Genomic DNA, 18,692 nt, shown 5'->3' on the forward strand with positions numbered 1-18,692 from the left:
TGGTTCTATTTATCTGTGTTTTATTACAGATCTTTGCTCTTCGCTTTTTCAGCCTATTGAGCTGAGAATTGAGAATTGAGAATGTCTGTTATTTTCACTTTTAGAATAATTTCTTCTTAGCCCATATGAAATTTTAGGATTTCCTTTTCTGAAATCTTCCCTCTTGTAGGCTTCAGTTAAATTATTCGATATATTAAGTGTTATTCAAACTCTAAAGAGGTACAATTATTAATGGTGGAATCTTGTCCCATCGCCAACATCACCAATAGAGGAAATACAAAGGTAATAAGTCCAATCTTCTGTAAATGAACTCAGAAAATATTTCTGAAATTTTCCCAGTTTCAAAATCCTACTGGAAATTCATCATTCTAAGTCTGTGTCTTGTATGAGTGGAATAGTGTATCTTTAAATTCAAAAATACAAATGTTTCCCTTGACCTCCATCCCACTGCCAATCTTAATAACAGCCCCCACTCTAAAATCCTAGATTGTCCTTAAGGCTTATTTTGATCTAGAATTACTTAGAAATCTGTTCTGTCCTGAACCATTGCAACCTATGTTACATCAATGCCCATTTACTGCACAATCTTGTTAGGGCCTGAAGTTGCTTATAGTTTTATTTATGGTCTTGATTTCAAATCAAAATTAAAGTGAGTCCTCCAGATGTTTGGGTTTTTAGTCGCCATGTAAATGGGTTTCTAGGTTGGAAAATTTTGATTGTGTTTAGTTTCCTTCTCCTTAACCACCTCCGTGGTCCGTCTTCTGCTGATGAACGAAATGCAGCCTTCCCAGAGCATCAAATGTGCTCAGAGCATTTGCAGTGCGAGAAGAAAAAAACCATAATCACTCCCTACAATATTCGACATTGAGTGAAACAGCATCAAAACAGGGTGATGGATGCATTTCATACCACAATTGCCCAGGAAGTGGGAGAGCATTTTGTTTTTGCTGTTTCAGCAACATGAATGTTAGAGTCTCTCATGGACTTGCTAATAACAAAGCATTTTAAAATTTAGATGTGAGCAGATACTGTTTTTCCATCTCCTTCTTTCCCTTTCAAAGCAAATAGATACAGACAGGGTGAAAACAGCCATTTCAACTCTGTCCTTACCCATTCCCCCAGACCAGTAAGTCCTGAGCACCCACCGTGGGCCTGACCCCGGGGAGAAGGTACTGAAGGTCACCCAGTCTGAGAGGGGAAAGGCAGTGAAGAATTATAAAGTTCCCAAAGGGGAGGCAGAAAATAGTGCAGGGAACCCTGAAGACAAAGAAGGAAGGAAGACAAATAATTTCAGGTTGAATTTTGGAAGCATGTAGATCAGCTGCGTGTCCAGGGGCTCTTCAGGGGCTCTGCAAACATCAGTGTCCTCATCTCTTGAACGTGGCCACAACAGAACATTTCCAGTTAGGTTGTTGTGAGGGTTAAGTGAGAAAACACATACAAGTGCCCTTAATAGAGGGCCTGGAACATAGAAACACTGAGTAAGAGCTCACAACGAAGTCCTGGATATGAACCCAGGGGCGCATCATCCGTTGGCAGTAAGAGACGGTATGAGAAGGGAGGTAACTTAACTTCTATGTTCTAAGTATGAGCAAAACGCCATTTAGTCAGCTCCAAAGTGAATTGATTGGCCCTATCTCAAATGCTTCTGGGAAGTGGGGGTGGGTAATAGTGTTCCTCAGAGGTCCTCAAGAAAACACCCAGACACGGGTTTACTGGCTGGTCTGTGAAAATCCATATAACTACACCTACGACAAAGTAGAAGAATTATGATCATGTCTGTTCACTCTTTGAAGAATATAATCATGTGTAACCAAAACAATTTATACCGGAAATTATTCCCTAGTCTCAGCCATTAGCAATAAAAAGGGGTGAAAAAGTGAAGCATTCATGTGAGAAATGGATGTGGTCTGGTCTTAGAATGTACCTACTTCTTCAAGAAAGAAATAGATGTGGATTCAGATTAGGGTAGATTGGACACACTTAACAACAGCTGTTGATTGGAAATAACACTGAGGTCTGATGGATGACCAGGAGATGAGGCAAAGCCAGAAAGTCCTAAGAAAAAACACAAAGGGCCTTATGGTGCCATTTCTAAAAAATGACTTTGGTAGGGAAAAAAAAGATCATTTTCAAGCAAAGCAGATTCTCTTAGTCTTGAACACAAAGCAGTAGAGGTGATCAGGTCCAGTGACAAACTTCTAAACCCCACGGAGGCGATGAGTCCTCCTGTTTCTACGTGAAAAGGAATGGATGGAAGAGAAGGAGACAGAGAATCAGAACCGTGTTTTGTCCTCAAGTGCCTGTCTGGTCCTACATGCCTTACCTCAGCCAAGCTCACACATACGGAGGTGTGCTCCAGGTGTCTGTGCTAGGCAAAAACCCCAGGAAGCCAACGCCCACGTACACAGAATCACACAGGGACACGTGAGCTGACAATTATGGCTTTTAAAACTATCTCATATGGGCCAATGGCATGGGTGCCATCAAAAATAATGTTAATTGGGGAACTAATGTGCACTGGGCGTATTTAAAAACCTTATCTTTAATCCTCAAAACATGCTTTAAAAAAAAAGGATATCATTACTTTATCCCCACTTTACAGATAAGGAAACTGAAGATTAGGAGAGTTAAGTAACTTGCCTAGGGTCACACATCCAGAAGACACGTAGCTGTCACCCCCGGTCTCCCATGGACTGATGCTGCCTCTCTGACTTATTAGAGAAAAGACATAAATCTTGTAGAAAGAAAACCATTCCTCTGGGGAACAAAAGAGATCCTCAAATACTAGGAGGGGATCTGAAAAGAGTTTAGCACCACAGAAAAATCCAGCACATCTAACATTTCCTCGTGACCTATCAACTAACGTCTGGATGTCCTAGATTGGGGGGTTGGGATGGGAAGTAGTGTGCTAAAACATTTTATGGCTTTAAACTTTTCTCCCAGAAGCAAAAGCAACACAGCATTTTATTTGCAAATGTGGTTTTAAGGCAAACAGTTTTCTGGGGAAGTGCAGTCAGAGGGCACTACTGGCATCATGTGCACAGTCCACTGCGGCACACGGATCCCACATGGAGCTGCCATCGCTGCACCCAGGAAAGCCTCGGAGCAGTCTCAGGAAGAAGGACCGGAGGGTTAAAGCAAATGATAAATAAGAGGTGTGGAGGGGGGAGAGGGAAGAAGACCTACAGAGACTTTGACTGTTCCAGTAACTCACCACCTCTATTCTGCAGACCAAGGCACCCGAGGACAGCAGGCAGGTGACAGTCCACCTTTTGCACTTTCAGGAAATCTGTGACAACTGTAGTTAACCTGCTGCTAAACTTGGGAAGAAAATGCTAGGGTCTCATTTTGAGAATTGGTCTCCGTTTCTCTATGGCCCTTAAATTGCTAGGAGGGGAGGTCTGTTTTGTGTGTGTGTGTGTGTGTGTGTGTGTGTGTGTGTGTGTGTGTGTGTACCTATGCGTGGATGGATGGATGGACACACGAACACATACAGTAAATATGGTTTGACGTCCTCTCTGGGGAGGTAAAAATTCTCCAGGGAAAGCCAAGCTTGTGAAAACCTCCTTCCAGCTTCCAGGGAGCAGTCTCTAATCTACAAGTCATTCGTGAGACACAAGGCAGGGACCCGAGGACGGCTCCAGAAGAATTTTAGGTATGAACAATGAACTCACCAACTCCTTCCCCCCTCATACTGCTTTAAAAAAAAAAAGGGCTCCCAGGACTGCTTCAAATTTGCTGAAAAGCAGAACTGGATCACAGCTCGTTTCAACCGTCGGTATTTTCGATACAATAAACGCCTTCAGGACAAGTCGCCCACCACTTAAAAGCATCTGTCCACCAGAGGTGTTCCCTCTACCTTCGTGTTTTCTCAAGCACTTGTTCAAAAACACATTTAAGTGGAATGTTTTCGTTTCTGCAGATTGCATTAATTATGGGTTTGCAAACACTGCGAGCCCACGAGGTCTGCCCAAGCTGGGGGCTGCAGACGCCCGCCCTGGGCCAGCCGCGGCGGCTTGGCTCGGCTGGGTCACAGCTCCGCACTTGGCACCGCGCGCCCCGGCGGCCAAGACTGTCTCGTAGAAGTCGCAGCTAAGAAAGAAAAACACACGGCGCTCAACCGCGGTGACCCACGCGCGGGCAGGAGCGCGGACGTGCACGCTGTCCCCCACCTAGGAGAGGACTCAAGAGGGGCAAAGGGACCGCAGGACGTGGACACCGCTTCATCCTTCTCATTTCTGCCTGCCTGGACGCGTGAAAAATTATCTTTAGTTTTAGTGTCATCTGATCTTCTAAATTCACTTCGGAAGGGTCTCTGGGAGAGTCAGGGGAACCTTGTGGGGCCCACGAGTCAGGACCACCGCTTGCAGCCCCTTCACCCAGCAAGCGACCACCTGGTCCGCCCGGCGCACGGGCCGAGAGCCCAGCCGGCGGACAAACGCACTCCAGGCGACCGGTCAGCGGCGAGTGGGGGCCCAAGTCCACGGTGGGTCCGCCCTCGGACAGTCCGCGGGCCGGCGCCGGCGTTCCCAGACCTTGTTGCCGCGCGGGACCCTGGCCACCCGTTAGTGGGGGAACGCAGGCCGCCCGAGTGCACTCGCAACTCCCACCCACCCGGGACGGCAGGACCCCAGGAGTCCGCCGCAGCCAGTGGCCGTCCAGCCCCCCGCGCGCACGCCGCGGACCGGCCCGGGCCCCACCTGCCCTGTCCTCGCAGGCGGGAGGAGGGGCCACCTCCCGAGGGTCACCTGCTCCCCGCGCCTGAGCGCTTTGGCCCGAGGCGAGCGCGGGGACACGGGCCGGGCCAGCGGCAGGGGGCGGCAGGCGAGCTCGCCAGGTCCCTGCGGGCCGGGACTCACCGTGAGCGCCGAGAACTTCTGCGCGGGCGCGGGCGGGAGCAGCCCCGCGAGCAGCGGCAGCCAGCAGAGCTGGGGGAGCAGCATGGTGACGCGCGCGGGGACGACGGGGGCTCTCGGCCCCGGAGGGCGCGGGCGACACTCGGAGCAGCGGCCGCGCCCTGCGCGCTGGCACGGCGGCCGGGGAGCCGGGTGAGCGAGAGCGGCCGAGCGCACGGGCGGAGCGGCTGCTCGCGGTCCTCTCCCCACCACTCCAGGCGGCCCGGACTCGACCAGCTGCCCTCCTGACACCGAGCGGTCCTCCGCGTTCTTTGCAGCTTCCCTGGCTCCTGTCAAATAACTGCAGAACTTCCCGGATCCTCCTCCTTCCCTCCTCCCTCCCCTCTCCTCCCCCAGCCCCACCTCCCGCGCCCGCCGCCGCGCCCCGCTCGGCTCGGATGCCCGCTCGGGCCGAGGGGCCGCCCCGGGCGCGGGTCTGCGGGAGCAAGAGACAGAGAAGGGGCCACGAGGGCTGTGCTGTTGCCTGTTGGCGCTGTGTGCATGCCTCCTTCCCTGCGCGCGCGCACACACGCACACGCGTGCACACACACAGACACGCGCGCGCGCCCTGGGAGAGCTGCCTGGCACAAACACAAGATGCGCTGCGCCTTTCTCCCGTCCCAGGGCACTGACCCGATCCACGTACCACCACCCCTGCGGGTCTGGTTCACCCACCAGGGTTAAAGCGAAGCCTAGGTCAGCCCCCAGCTCCTCCGCAGCCCCACCCCCACCCCCCACCATGGTTCTCCTAGACCTCCGGACTCTAATGCGACCTGGTCCAGTCCAGAACGTCGCCTTTAACTTGCTGATTGATTAGCTGGCTCTCTAGCAAGGGCAGCCATCAACACAACACCGTCCAGAAATTCACGGAGAGCGGAAAGCCTTTGGCATCGTGACGTAGGTCGACCCGCTCGGGGCGTGTTTTGGACCCAGAGATCCGAGATCTGACTTGCATGTAGCGATGACTCGTGGCAAATGTGGCAGAATGTGGCTGCTTTTCAGCAGCCCCATCAAAGCCTGTCAGGTGTTTATGCAGTGAGCTCAGGGGTTGCAGAAGTTGCAGACTCCTCCGTGGACACTGGTTGGAAACCAAGAGAAGTTCGCACACCCAGACTCTGGATAGTACTCACTGCAGACAACATTGCTGAAATAGTTTAGCCTTGGCTTACAACTTTATAGGAAAAAGCCCTAATTCTGGCTCACACAGAAAACCAAAAGAGTGAAGATTTTCAAGAACAATGCCTCAGTTGACTTGTCAGAGGCACTGGGAAAAAGAACAAACCATAGAAAATCCAAATCTGATTTTTAATTCCATGTTTAATCTGAAACTTGGGCTCTGAATTGGGTGGGAGGCCACTGTATCAGCAAATTCTGGGACTGGCTGCTGAGGCAAAGGGTGTGCTGTTCGAACCATTGGGTGCCAGACTGCGGAGGGAGAAATCTTTCCATTTTCATCAGGAAAGTGATGGACTTAGGGCCATGGAAAGATGGAAAGAAATGTGTCTTCCTGAAAGAGGGCCACTCTAAGAATGTTCCTTCAAATTCCAGAGCCCAGAGAATCTATTCAGCGCTTAAAGACATTCCTCCTGGCTTGAGGGCTTGGAAGGAAATTATAATAAAACTCCTTGGGGACTGCTTGTGGGTCCCGAGAAACAGGTGAGCGGAGCAGCTGCAAAAGATTGAGCAAATAAGGAATGCTATTAGGAAACGCTGATAAAAATTAAGGTAAAAATAAAAAAGTAAACACTGCATACCGCTCATTCTACGATCATCCAAAGAAGAAAATTTACGTTCAAAGCTGACATAAATCTTTTAAAAGGTATTTGCTACTAAAAACTTTGTATTTACTTTCTACTTTATTGAAAGGAGTACAAGCCCATAGCTAAAAAATTTATTTGATATTGTGTACTTTTCTATAGAACTTAAAAGATTGAACATGTTCATTCATTCACCTTCATCAACTTCAAGGATGGCCAGTAAGGAGTCGACTTAATGATTCCCATCTTACGGATGAGGAATAAAAACAGAGTCAAACGTCTTCACCAGATCTCACAAACAGCAAAATGAGGACCAGACCCCAGATGCCAAAACTTCCAATACTGGCAGTTCTACTTTATTCCTTTGGAGGTTGTATAGAGAAGCCATAGGGGGCTGAAGAAAACTTCTTGGCCCTCAGCGCCTTTTATTCAAGAATCTCAACACATCATTCACGTATCAACTCCAAAATCCTCTCGGAACTCCAAAAAGATAAATGAAATGTATTTCTCCAAGACTCGGACAGATGAGGCAGGATTGCATCCTTCAAAGACCCTTTGATAACTGGAAGAACCCACAGGTCCTAAGTGCCAAACTTTAATTTCTTAGAGATGCTAGAAGTGGAGTTTGGAGACATAATCAGTTGCCATTTTTATAGAGAAAAATAGTACATTTATTAAAAACACTAGGATATAGTTATGTCTGTCTGTCATTCTTAAGTCTCCAAAAAATTGTTACTGGTGTGAATAACAGATAAGTGCCCCATCAGGAAGGATATATAAGTAAATTCGTTTAGTGCAAAATTAAGACAGGAAATAATTGGCTCAATATTTTCCAAACAGTTCCTGTGGGACAGACAAGCTCATAGAAGAAGTTCCTGTCTCTTGGAAATGTGGATTTTTTAAAAAAATAATAAGTGATAAGGGCCCATTCTAAAATACGGATTATGGGCCCAGGATTTAAATTTCTGTCACTGATGAAAGTTACAGTAATGATGAGCAACAGAAACTAATGGCCCAGTACGCTAGCTGTTTCTAAACCGACACTCCCTCTTAGCAAAATGCTTTACCAGGCGTACTGACTCACTTTTTTATTTATTTTACTATGCTAGAACTGCTACAGGATTTTATTCTTTTTGTAGACATGATATAACTTAATTATTATTTCTGGCTGATTCGTGTTTGGCCGGAAAGTTTGTCAGCTTACGTTTCCACCTCAACAGGCAAAGTATAAGACCTTGAACCAAATGCTTCTTTGCCGATTCAGTGTCTTCCAACCTCAGAGTCATCGCCCTGAGTGTCGGCTGGATGGGAGCGACCACGCGCTGACTGCTCTGTGCAGCCTGGACGTCACCCCACTTCCCCAGTCACCCGTCAGTCACTTATTTCATGAATATTTTCTCCTAGTCTCTATCTAACCCTGGCAAGGAGACTCTTCGCAGTTCCCTCCGTCCCCTTAGGTCAGTTCTGGGTAGTTGTCCATTCTTGTCTGTCAGTCACACTCTTCTCAACTCAGGGAATTACTCCAGACTTTACTCTGGACAAGGGAATTGTCAGTTTCCTGGAGTTTCTAGAGTCTCCGGCCTCTTCTTTGCTTATTCACATGGATGACCTGCACTTCCCTATACTTGTTCCCTTCAGTCCATGGGAAAAGGATGGCTGACCCTAACATCAGTCCTGGGGGTCCTCAACTCCAGAAACCCACATGCCAAACAAGGGTCGCAGGGAGGTGGAGTGACTGTGGCCTGATAAAATTGGACAGTGCTGGTGGAGCTGGCCTTCGCCATGACTGCAAGACAAGGCAAACACGGGTGTCATGTTCAAGAGCAGACCAGGTAGAAACATGTATTCCAACCCTTAGCCTAACTCAGAGGCTCTCTTCCCTGTTTTTGTACATTTAAGTAAGAGATAATCTGAATTTGTCTTTGTTCTCAATGAAACCATGTAGATAAGTTTCTTCTTCCTTCTGAAGATGCCTTATGACAAGTTTTATGACAACACTTTTTAAGCACTTTATGGAAATTTTTAATAAATTGGAATGTGCTGGGTATCTGATACACATTATCTAATGAACTCTTGCAGGAATGCCGCAAAGTAATTGTTTTGAAAATGATAATAATAATGCCTGAGGAGATTACAGGACCTGCCCAGATTTACACAACCAGTAAGTGGTGGGAGAAGAATCTTTTTTTTTTTTTCTGAGGAAGATCAGCCCTGAGCTAATATCTATTGTCAACCCTCCTCGTTTTTTTTTCCTTTTTTCCCCAAGGCCCCAGTAGATAGTTGTATGTCGTAGTTGCACATCCTTTCTACCTGCTGTATGTGGGACGCCTCCTCAGCATGGCCAGACAAGCGGTGCGTTGGTGCGCACTTGGGATCTGAATCCCGGCCGCCAGTAGCGGAGCTCGCACACTTAACTGCTAAGCCACGGGCTGGCCCCTGGGAGCAGAATCAACTCAAGTTACACCCAGGGGTCCAGATCTTTCCTCCACAACATCTACACCCATGAGTGTGCGAGCACAGACACACCATCACTGACTTGCGCTGCTTTGCATCTTAAGATCCACCACCAAACAAGTAAAAAAAGCACTTTGCAGTTGTTTCTGATTTTTTAGTAACACTTCAATCCTGCTACAGTGTTTTACAAGTTAAGGTTTAATGTTTCCAAAGAAAACTCTTGGGCCTGCCCGGTGGCTTAGCGGTTAAGTGCTCGCGCTCCGCTACTGGTGGCCCGGGTTCAGATCCCGGGCGTGCACCGACGCACCACTTCTCCAGCCATGCTGAGGCCGCGTCCCACATACAGCAACTAGAAGGATGTGCAACTATGACGTACAGCTATCTACTGGGGCTTCGGGGAAAAATAAAAAGGAGGAGGATTGGCAATAAATGTTAGCTCAGAGCCGGTCTTCCTCAGCAAAAAGAGGAGGATTAGCACGATGTCAGGGCTGATCTCCCTCACAAAAAAAAAAAAAAAGAAAGAAAATTCTTTTTCACACAGACAAATACAAAATTGCTACTTTTACTGCAAGAACATTCCCTCTAACATTGACGAGAGACACCTGCACCATGCTGAAGGGATGTATCTCTGGTGCCAGAGATAGACTCAGTCTAACTAACCAATCCTACATCAAGCCCAAACATGCCACTACTGCCAGGAGACTTAGCACAGGTTTATTGAAATCCGTTTGTTTCCATAATATCCAGAAGCTCTTGTTGCCTTTCCATTCATGAAACTATGTTGATTAATATATGAAACTTATAGAATATATCAGTTACAGAGCTAAATATAATAATAATAATTTTAAAAGCCTATCACTACCAAGACTAATGATGGCAGAAGGTGTGCGCGTGGAGAGACTCAGAGCTAATGAAATGTATAGCAGCCAAACTATTCCTACCTCAGATGACCTAATCTACCTTTGGATTCTCCCTCCTTATTAACCACAATCTAGGAGTCTCTTCCTCCTTTCTTCATTCAAGACCTGCCTTTAGGGGGAAAAAACAGTTTTAGAATGACAACAGAAATACTGCTTGCCAGGAATTCTCTGCAGCTCATGGACCACACAGATGTGAATTATCCGGACAGAAAGCAGGGTAAGAAGATACCACAATAAAAAAACCTTTCAATCACCTTCAGCAACCCCTCCCCCTTCTCTAGCCCAGCCCATACCATGCAGGCATTCCATTAAACTCTCCTCTCCCCTAGCTCTGGGCTCAATATTAAAATTCATCCTTGCAAAATTCAGACAAACAGCAGAATGATGTAAACAATTTTTGCCCCCTGGCCTTATACCACCAACTGACTTCCGTGTCTTTCAGGAAGAGTCTATTGTTGGCTAGCGGAATTTTGGCAGCATCATCCAACATGCTTGGATCCATCTTCCCAACCAGGAGCCTCTCTGACTTCAGTGCAGGAAGTAATGGTCTTCTAGGTCTTGGTACTAGTTTTGCCTAAATCCTGGGAAATTCCTTAATTCCTTCTGTCTTAGAAAACAGTGCCACAAAGTGGAGATCCAGTTACATGATTTTGGACCATTTACTTCATAGTTCTGTATATCTGGATGCTTACCTAAGGAAACCAGATTTTTCCTGTAATACCTGTAATGTAACTAAACAATGGGCAGCAGGGACGCATGGAATTCTGCCGGTGCCGGTCACATCTATGGTGCACTCAGATTTGTCTTCTAAGACTTGCAAAGGGATGGGTCATTTGCATTCAAGGAACATATACAGATGTGTCCAAGGCACACAGCGTCAGGCAGGCCATCAGCAAATCTGATGGGGACCTGGCACAGGAGCAGGTGGGAAATGACACAGCACCTGCCCTGCTCTCTGGCCTCGAATCCTCAGTAAGTCTTTTGCTTGTTCAAGCAAAGGGGACCTCTTTCCTCCACGTCCTAATTATTCGTTCTTTTAGATACTTAAGCATCTTCACATAGTTTTTTGAACAATAAAACCAATTTTAATCTTTATATCACTATATCATTATATATAATCAACATACCAAAATATGCATCATTCAGTTCCACAGGACATACAGACAGCTGCATGTGTGTGTGTGTGTGTGTGCGCGTGCGCGTATATATGTGTATATATATATATATATATATATATATATATATATTTTTTTTTAAGCCGAAAAGTATTTCCATGGAAACACATCTTGATATACTAGGACACAATGATATTATGACTATTTGGATTGCTTCTGTTATATAGAAGGAATCAGCTGGGTTCAAGGACACCAAAGAAATCTGCTTGAATAGGACAACACAATTAACATTGCAATTTATTAAACATCAGCTTAGTGTTTAATTAAGGGGGAGTTTGTAAGTACTCAGAGCCTCTGACAGAACGTAATTTGGAATGCCGGTTAGGGTGAAAGTGTAGTGGAAACTATTTAGCCAAAAAAGAATATTATCTAATTGTATTTGTTTATTATTTAGTATTGGTGATTGGGATCCTCACAGGCAGTTCTCAGCCCTTTATTTATAAATATTTAGGATTATTTTATCATTTTAAGAATTTATCAGGTTCTTTTATGACTCTTTAGCATTTTTTTACATTTCTAATTCATTGTTCTTCTATATGAAATATTGGCATGTAGAAGACACCATCAATAAGAAGAATGCCATTATTTTATCTATCACTATGAAAGGAAAAAATGCTTATGATTAAGTCATAATGCAGTACTGTCTACAAGTGGCATTAGGTCCATCGCCTCAGAGATGCTACACTGTAGGGAATGAGCCTGTGTCATGTATAAATCCCATATGTCTGCTCTCTGCTGTTGGAACAATGGCAATAGCTAATGATGGAAGTTATTATATTCTGGTTTACTATTTTTGTTCAAAATAAGAGTAATACATACCCACTAGAGCAAAAAGGAAAAAGAGAAACAGAAGAAGAATCCAAACAACGCTCGCATTCTCCAACTAACGACCACGGTTGGGACAAAGGCATTCTTCCCTGCACTCCACAAAAATGCCTCCTAAGCCAGGGTAGCAGAGTTTTTAAAACAATAAATCTACAAAGAAAAAGAAAACAGAAGAGGAGACGATGTGCAAGAAAACCCCAGAAGCTGGGAAGCAGTTGGACAAGTGGAAAACGACTTAACAGACAGCAGAGGGAAAATGCAGGGCAAAACCTGACCTGTATCATGGACCCTTCAGAAGGTGGAGAAATCGGTATTGGAAACTTCTGGAAGCAGGGAGGAAAGCAGGCCCAAAGACAACTCCATCCTCTCCCACGAGAGCAGAGGAGTGAAGCTTGTTCTTCCAAGAGGCCAAAGCAGATCCTCTGGACTGCTGGACACCTGAGACTGTCAAGGGCAGGGCCTCAATAATGCATGCGGGGATGGAGTGCAGGTTCATGTAATGAATGTTGGGGAACCTCTGCTCCTTCCCCACTAGGCTCCCTGAAGGATCAGTCAGGCGTGTGCCCTCCTGGGAGGAGGTCTGGAAGAATCTTCTCCAGGAAAGCCAGTGGCACAAAGGGAAGACATGAAGACACTGACCCCCGGGTTTCCCGGGGGAAAAGGGGAGCCAATATCTCTCCAGTCAGAACCATGGCTGGCAGGCCTCACCCACACACCACCAAACCAGTACTAATGTCTCCTCCTCAATCTGAGTGGACACCAGGAACCACCGGGCAGTGCAGGAAAGCCTCTCCTCTCTTGGGAGAAGCCGAGCCCAAAACCAACCAAAAGGACAAGCCCTGGAGGGGACAGTCATGTGGGGGCCATGGGGACAGGAGGTGTTCCAACTCATGCCCTCAGAGTCATAGGGGAATCTACACGTCCAAGAAACAGGACCAGAGGCTGTGGGTTTTTTCAAGGCAATTTCAAATAGGAAAAATAATAGTAAGCTCTTAGCATAGCAGAAATGGAAAATGCAATAGAATGGATAGAAGAGAAAGGTGAAGAAACCTCCCTGAAAATAAAAAAATGCACAGTGCTGGATAACATAGGAGAGAAAACCTGGGATAATGAGAGGACCACGAGAGAGGTCCAGAGAAGTCTTTGCTGAGAGAGGACATGGCCATTTCCTGCCCACCCACCACCCTGCTCCCACAGGGAACGCAGCTGCTCTGACCTTGGACCCCTGGCTGAGAGCCCTTGGGAAGGGGACAGAGGAGGCAAGTCTGGGAAGAGCAACTTCTCCCTCTCGGCTCCTTCCTGGCCTGGGAGGGAGGAGTCGGACTGCCCCCAGTGCAGAATTCCTGCCCGGTCTTGAGGGGGTTGTGCAAAGAAACAGCAGCAAGAGTGGGAAGCCCCTGGGACTTTCAGACTCGCACAGTGACAGGACTGAGGGTCCACCCAGGCTCCCTATGCAGTCCTTAGATGAACCCTGGTCCCTCGATCTCCAGGGTCAAGAGGTGGGCCGGTAGGAGGTCACACCTCCTTTCTTCATCCTCTGCTGGGTGTGGGCACGATGGAGAGGATGCCTGTCTCTGTCACCCCGTCCTGGGAGGGACCGTCTGCAGGGCTCCGTCGGCTTTCAAGAATGGGTCAGCATCTGGGAGGGAGGATTCCTGAGATCCCTCCCCCCCACTCCCCCACGCCCCCACCAAGATTTGGGGAAAGGCAGGAGCTCAGAGGACACTCCCGTTTCCCCAACCCCCAAACCAGGGCAGAGAAGGGAGCAGAATGAGGACCCTCCTCCTCCAGCCACCTAAAACCTCAAGAGTAAGCCCCAGACTCTAACAGGGGTGCCATCATGGGCAGGCTGACCTGGGGCCACCTCCTGTTACTGCCCTCCCTCCTTTGTCCTCTAAGTCCCTTTATTGCATTCACAGGGGGTGTGCTGGTGTTTAAACTTCAACAATAAGTGATACATCTGAGTCTGACATGCTTGCTAACATAGTCACAGATATAAATTAGGTTGCTAACACAGAGGAAGAAGGTTGTCGCCACAGACATACTTTATAACAGTTACAGAGAGGCAGCATCCTTCTTGTTCTTCCTCCAGCTGCCCCCTGGTCCCTCCCTGGACCTATTTAGGGGGAGGTGTGGGGTGAAGAGGGGGGAGGACACCCTGGAGGCCAGAGCTGTGACTTGGTGGAGAGAAGGAATGGGGTGGGCAGGGAGCGAGGGTGAGCATGGCTAGGGTTTCTGCAGAGTCCTCCAGAACCTGGATCCTGCGATGGGGTTGCTCAGGGAAATCAATGGATCCATCAAAGGCTTTTAAAGAAATGGCAACAGATGTCAAACACATAAGCCGGAGAGAGTGGCTGCCTGCTCCCATCCCCGCCCCTTGGTACTGAGCACTCCCTCCAAGGACAAGAGAGGATAAAGAGAAAGGAGCCCCACCCCAGACCCTTAACACAGCAGGGGCCTTCATCACTGGAGTCTGCCAGCTGGGCACCCAGTCCTCTGGAAATCTGTATATTTTCTATTTCCACGAAAGGGCAGCCACCGTGCTGCTAAACTTTCTGCCACCCGTGAACAAGGCCCCTCTTTCTCCAGCTTTTAACATTTCACCTGCAGCCTCTTCAAAGTCCAAAATCCCAGGAGCAGTGGGTTGAAGGCACTTACACAGTCACCAGGTTGCATCTCAGCAGCAGCGTGGCTCCCGGTTCCCACCCTGCCAGCTCCCACCGGCTCCCCAGGAGGAAAGAAGGAAGATCCCTGAAGATGAAGCACAGCCTATCGCCTGATATCAAACACGAAGTCCCGTCATTTATACAGCATTCCACCCATCAGGAGCCTATCCATAGGTCCAGCCCATACTGCAGGGGACGAGGCTGCAGGCCAGATACGCAGACCAGGCAGTCATGGGGGATTATCCTGGAGGAAACCATCGAAGAAACAGCTCTGGGACATTTCCCTAACATGGAAACATGTTCCGAGATTGAAAGGGCCTCCAAGTGCTCAGAGAAATGAAGGAAAATAATCTGAAATCCAGGCGCATCAGCAGGGGCCGCAGAGCAGGGGAGCGCAGACGCGGCCCTTCAAACACAGTCGGAAAAGGAGGCAATAAAATGCCCACACACGACGCGAGAGTCAGGCTGGCCTGTCTTAGCAGTGGAAACGAGAGACGGTAGTTACACATGCACACAGGTACACAGACACACACAGGCACGCGTGGACGCAGGCACACGCAAGCACACAAACACATGCACACGCCTGTAGCGAATTGCTTTCAGCACAGTCAACTGAGAAAACCCCGTGCTCAGCCTTCTGGGCATGACCTCAGGGTGGCTGTCCCTCTGTCCCTGATCAGGGACTGTCCCCACCCGTGTGCGCCCCCGTCAGAGACGCCCACTGCACAGGAGAAAGAAAAGAAAACAGGAGAGAGGGCTCGTTCTTGCTGGTCACAAGTTTCAGGAAAAAAAAAAGAATTTTAAATAACGTCCCACAGTCAGGGACACAATAAATAGCACCTGGGGAAAAGTGGAGGCTGACTGAGGTGTGGCGCGGGATAAACACCACGGGTTGTCAGTCTCCGCAGGGCAGAAGGAAGGAGAGGGGACAGGAGTCCTGAGGCTCCTGATCGCCCACCAAGGACTGATCTGCACTGAGTGCACCGGCACAGAGAACCCGGGTGCTGGGCCTTACCCCTGCCTTCCTCGTGTCTTCAGGAAGCTGAAGAGGCCTGTGCACGCCCTAAGATCTCACACTTTCCTCGTTTGCATCTCTGCGTGCTCTCTGTCTGAAATGCCTTCTCTTGCAGGAAGACCAGTGCAGCGGTCTTGCTCAAACCTCACAACTGTCCTCTTCCTCTCCGCTAATGTTACTCGTCACATCCTCAAAGGACTGGACGCAAATACAGCGCACCCTCAGTCCTTGAGGGCAAGGACCAGAGAACAGGCGCGGTCTGCCCCCCAAGAGGTTTGAATCTTGTGAAGTGACTGGCCACTGCTCTGTGGGGTGTTGGCCGTAAAAACAGTGGTGTCCCGACACTGCCTGCCATACCTGCTCACCGTGGCTCAGCACACAGGTGTCTGGAACGCACAATATTCATCCAGCCCAAGAGCTGCCGTGCCAATGGTTTACAGCTGAGATAAATCACCAGTAAAACCTCGCTGGCCGTTTGGCGCGTGTCTAGGATTTAGATTTCCCTCCAGGGTTTAGGTTTCTCATCCACATCCTAGCTCAAGGGAACAGTTCTTCTTGTGGGTCTACATGATTTTCACCGTTGGCTGGACTCAACTTCCCAGGCATCCAGGTCTCTGGGAAAAGGGTCTTTTGTCTCCCAGATCTAAGACCTCACTCTTTGTTTGTTTTCCAGTGTGTAAGCAGTCATCAAACTCGAGACCTGGCTGGATTTCCTAGCCTTGGGGTCTCTGAAGGTCTCTAACATGTCTGAGATTCCAGTGCCGTGAGCCGATCCTAGGCAGCGACAGGCACAGGCTGTGTGCCACCCTCTGCAGCAGCACATCGTTTTACCCCCTCCTGCTGCTGCCCTGTCATACCTGTCACAAGGAGCTCCCTCCTGCGCCGGGAGACCCTGGGACAGACAGTGTCTTGGTGTGCACGTGGCACACAGGAGGTCTGTCTGGGTGTGGCTATTGAGTTACAAATGGAGGACTGGACGTGGATATCATCGTGGGTTAAGTTAGATATAAGCCCGGGGACGTGGAACCTGAACTAACTCTTGAAGGATGTGTAGGATTTAGATACAGAAAGGGAAACAGAGGCATGTCGTCAGCAAAGAAACAGCTCGCGGAGGTATGAACTGAACGTGGCTCCCTGAGAAGACATGTCCCATTGGAATAGAAATGTGCATGCAAGGGCGATGGTCAGTACAGTTACACATGTAAGGTCAGACCCCCCCGTGGTGAGCCTAACGCTTTAGGAAAAAATTCTGGTTTTCATGACAAGCAATAGAGAGTTGCTGTATTAGTCAGAGTTCTCCAGAGAAACAGAACCTAGGCATTCTACGTGTGTGTGTGTGTGTGTGTGTGTGTGTGTATGGAGAGAGAGAGAGAGGTTGATTTTAAGGAGTCGGCACAATCACAGAATTGTGGGAGTTGGTACATCTGGAATCCGCGGGCAGGTCAGCAGGCTGGAGACCCAGGAAGAGAAGAGGCTGCAGTCGTGTGTCCGAAGGCCGTCTGGAGGCAGAATTCCTTCCTCCTCCAGGGACCTCAGTCCTTTCTCTTAGCGTCTTCCACTGCGTGGATGAGGTCCACCTACACTATGGAGGGTCGTCAGCTTTACTCAGAATCAACTGATTTAAATGTGAATCTCATCTAGAAATAGCTTCCCAGCAACCTCTAAACTGGCGTTTGACCAAACAACTGGGAACCATGGCCTGGCCACGTTGACCTGTCAAATTAACCATCCCAGTCGTTGTATGTTCTTGAGGTGGGAGTAACAGCAACAATAAAATTTTAGAGCTGGCACATAATGAGAGTGGTCCTTTAGGGAGAGAGTACAGAGTTTTACCAACAGCATCACGAACAAACACTAGGAGACGACCACTGTATTTTTGGCACCATATTAGGTCCTTTGCTGCAAGGGAGATCCTGCCTTCAAAGAAAAGACAAAGCAGATAAGCAAATACAATCGACATAAGTCGGAGCGTACAGCTCACTTCATGAATTATTTGCACTGTTTTTCCTCCTTTTGATATTTCTTGCTCCTTAATGGCTTTGAGAAAGGGAGGACAGAGAAGGAAAGGATTCATCAAGGGGGCATCACTGTCGGTTCTCTCAGGGAGCACACTCATTGGAAACCCTGACCAGACGAGAAAGAACTGAGGTTTTAATTAATTCACAATGAGTTCCAGCACCTGCTTCCCATCACTCCTGCGTTATTTGATGACTCCTAGGTGAGTCTGGCCATCATAGTGAAGCTCAGCATGTCTGAGCACTAACATCTTTGTTTTAAGTGGATAAAAATGGAGGCCACTGTATAGCTGCATTGTAGAAGGACACGTTTAGAGAGCAACAAGGCCATGTTAACCAGAGATATCAGAATAACGTCCTCTCCCATGGACAGGGCAGGGGCGGGACGGAGGTGGCTCTCTGGTAGCTGGAATGATGTATTTCACCATCTGGATATTGGTTACTTACATGTTCATTTTATTATACTTTCAGCTGTTCGTACATGCTCATAATTTAATCCTGCCTTATCATTTAAATTTCCCTCCAGGTTTTGGGTTTCCAGACTCAATGCAATCCCCCTGCATTGTCTGAAAGCCTCTCATATATACCCCGACTAAATGGTGGTCTGAGAGCCACTTAACAACTAGCGTGAGGTTTTTTATATCTAAATGCCACATAAAATTTCAGCCAGCCACGTATCGTATGCATGAGATTCATAAAGACTTTTAATCATTCATTTCCATTTATGAACCGAAATTTTGTTTATATTTTGTGTAAATTTTTTCGAAGTGCATAGTGAATAGGATGTTGCACTGGTGGCAATTCATCATGGAGCATAATAAAATTAATTCGACCCCCCAAAATATTTACAAATTGCAAACCTGACAAAGGAAAAACCTTGTAACCAGAATATGCAAGGAACTCTCAAAACTCAACAGTAAAAAAAAAAAAAAATCCAATTACAAAATGGGCAAAAGCCACAAGCAGA

General features: G+C 47.8%; 1 protein-coding gene across 1 annotated transcript in view; it reads right to left on the minus strand.

Annotated features, from left to right (window-relative positions):
- Positions 1–4,946, minus strand: part of SMOC2 (SPARC related modular calcium binding 2) — a 179,658-nt gene extending 174,712 nt beyond the window's left edge. The window contains exon 1 of the mRNA XM_058534294.1: positions 4,863–4,946. Coding sequence (XP_058390277.1) covers positions 4,863–4,946 — 84 coding nt within the window. The remainder of the gene's footprint in view (positions 1–4,862) is intronic.
- Positions 4,947–18,692: the final 13,746 nt, after the last annotated feature.

The sequence above is a fragment of the Diceros bicornis genome, chromosome 39 (assembly GCF_020826845.1).
Source record: "Diceros bicornis minor isolate mBicDic1 chromosome 39, mDicBic1.mat.cur, whole genome shotgun sequence".
Lineage (NCBI taxonomy): Eukaryota > Metazoa > Chordata > Mammalia > Perissodactyla > Rhinocerotidae > Diceros > Diceros bicornis.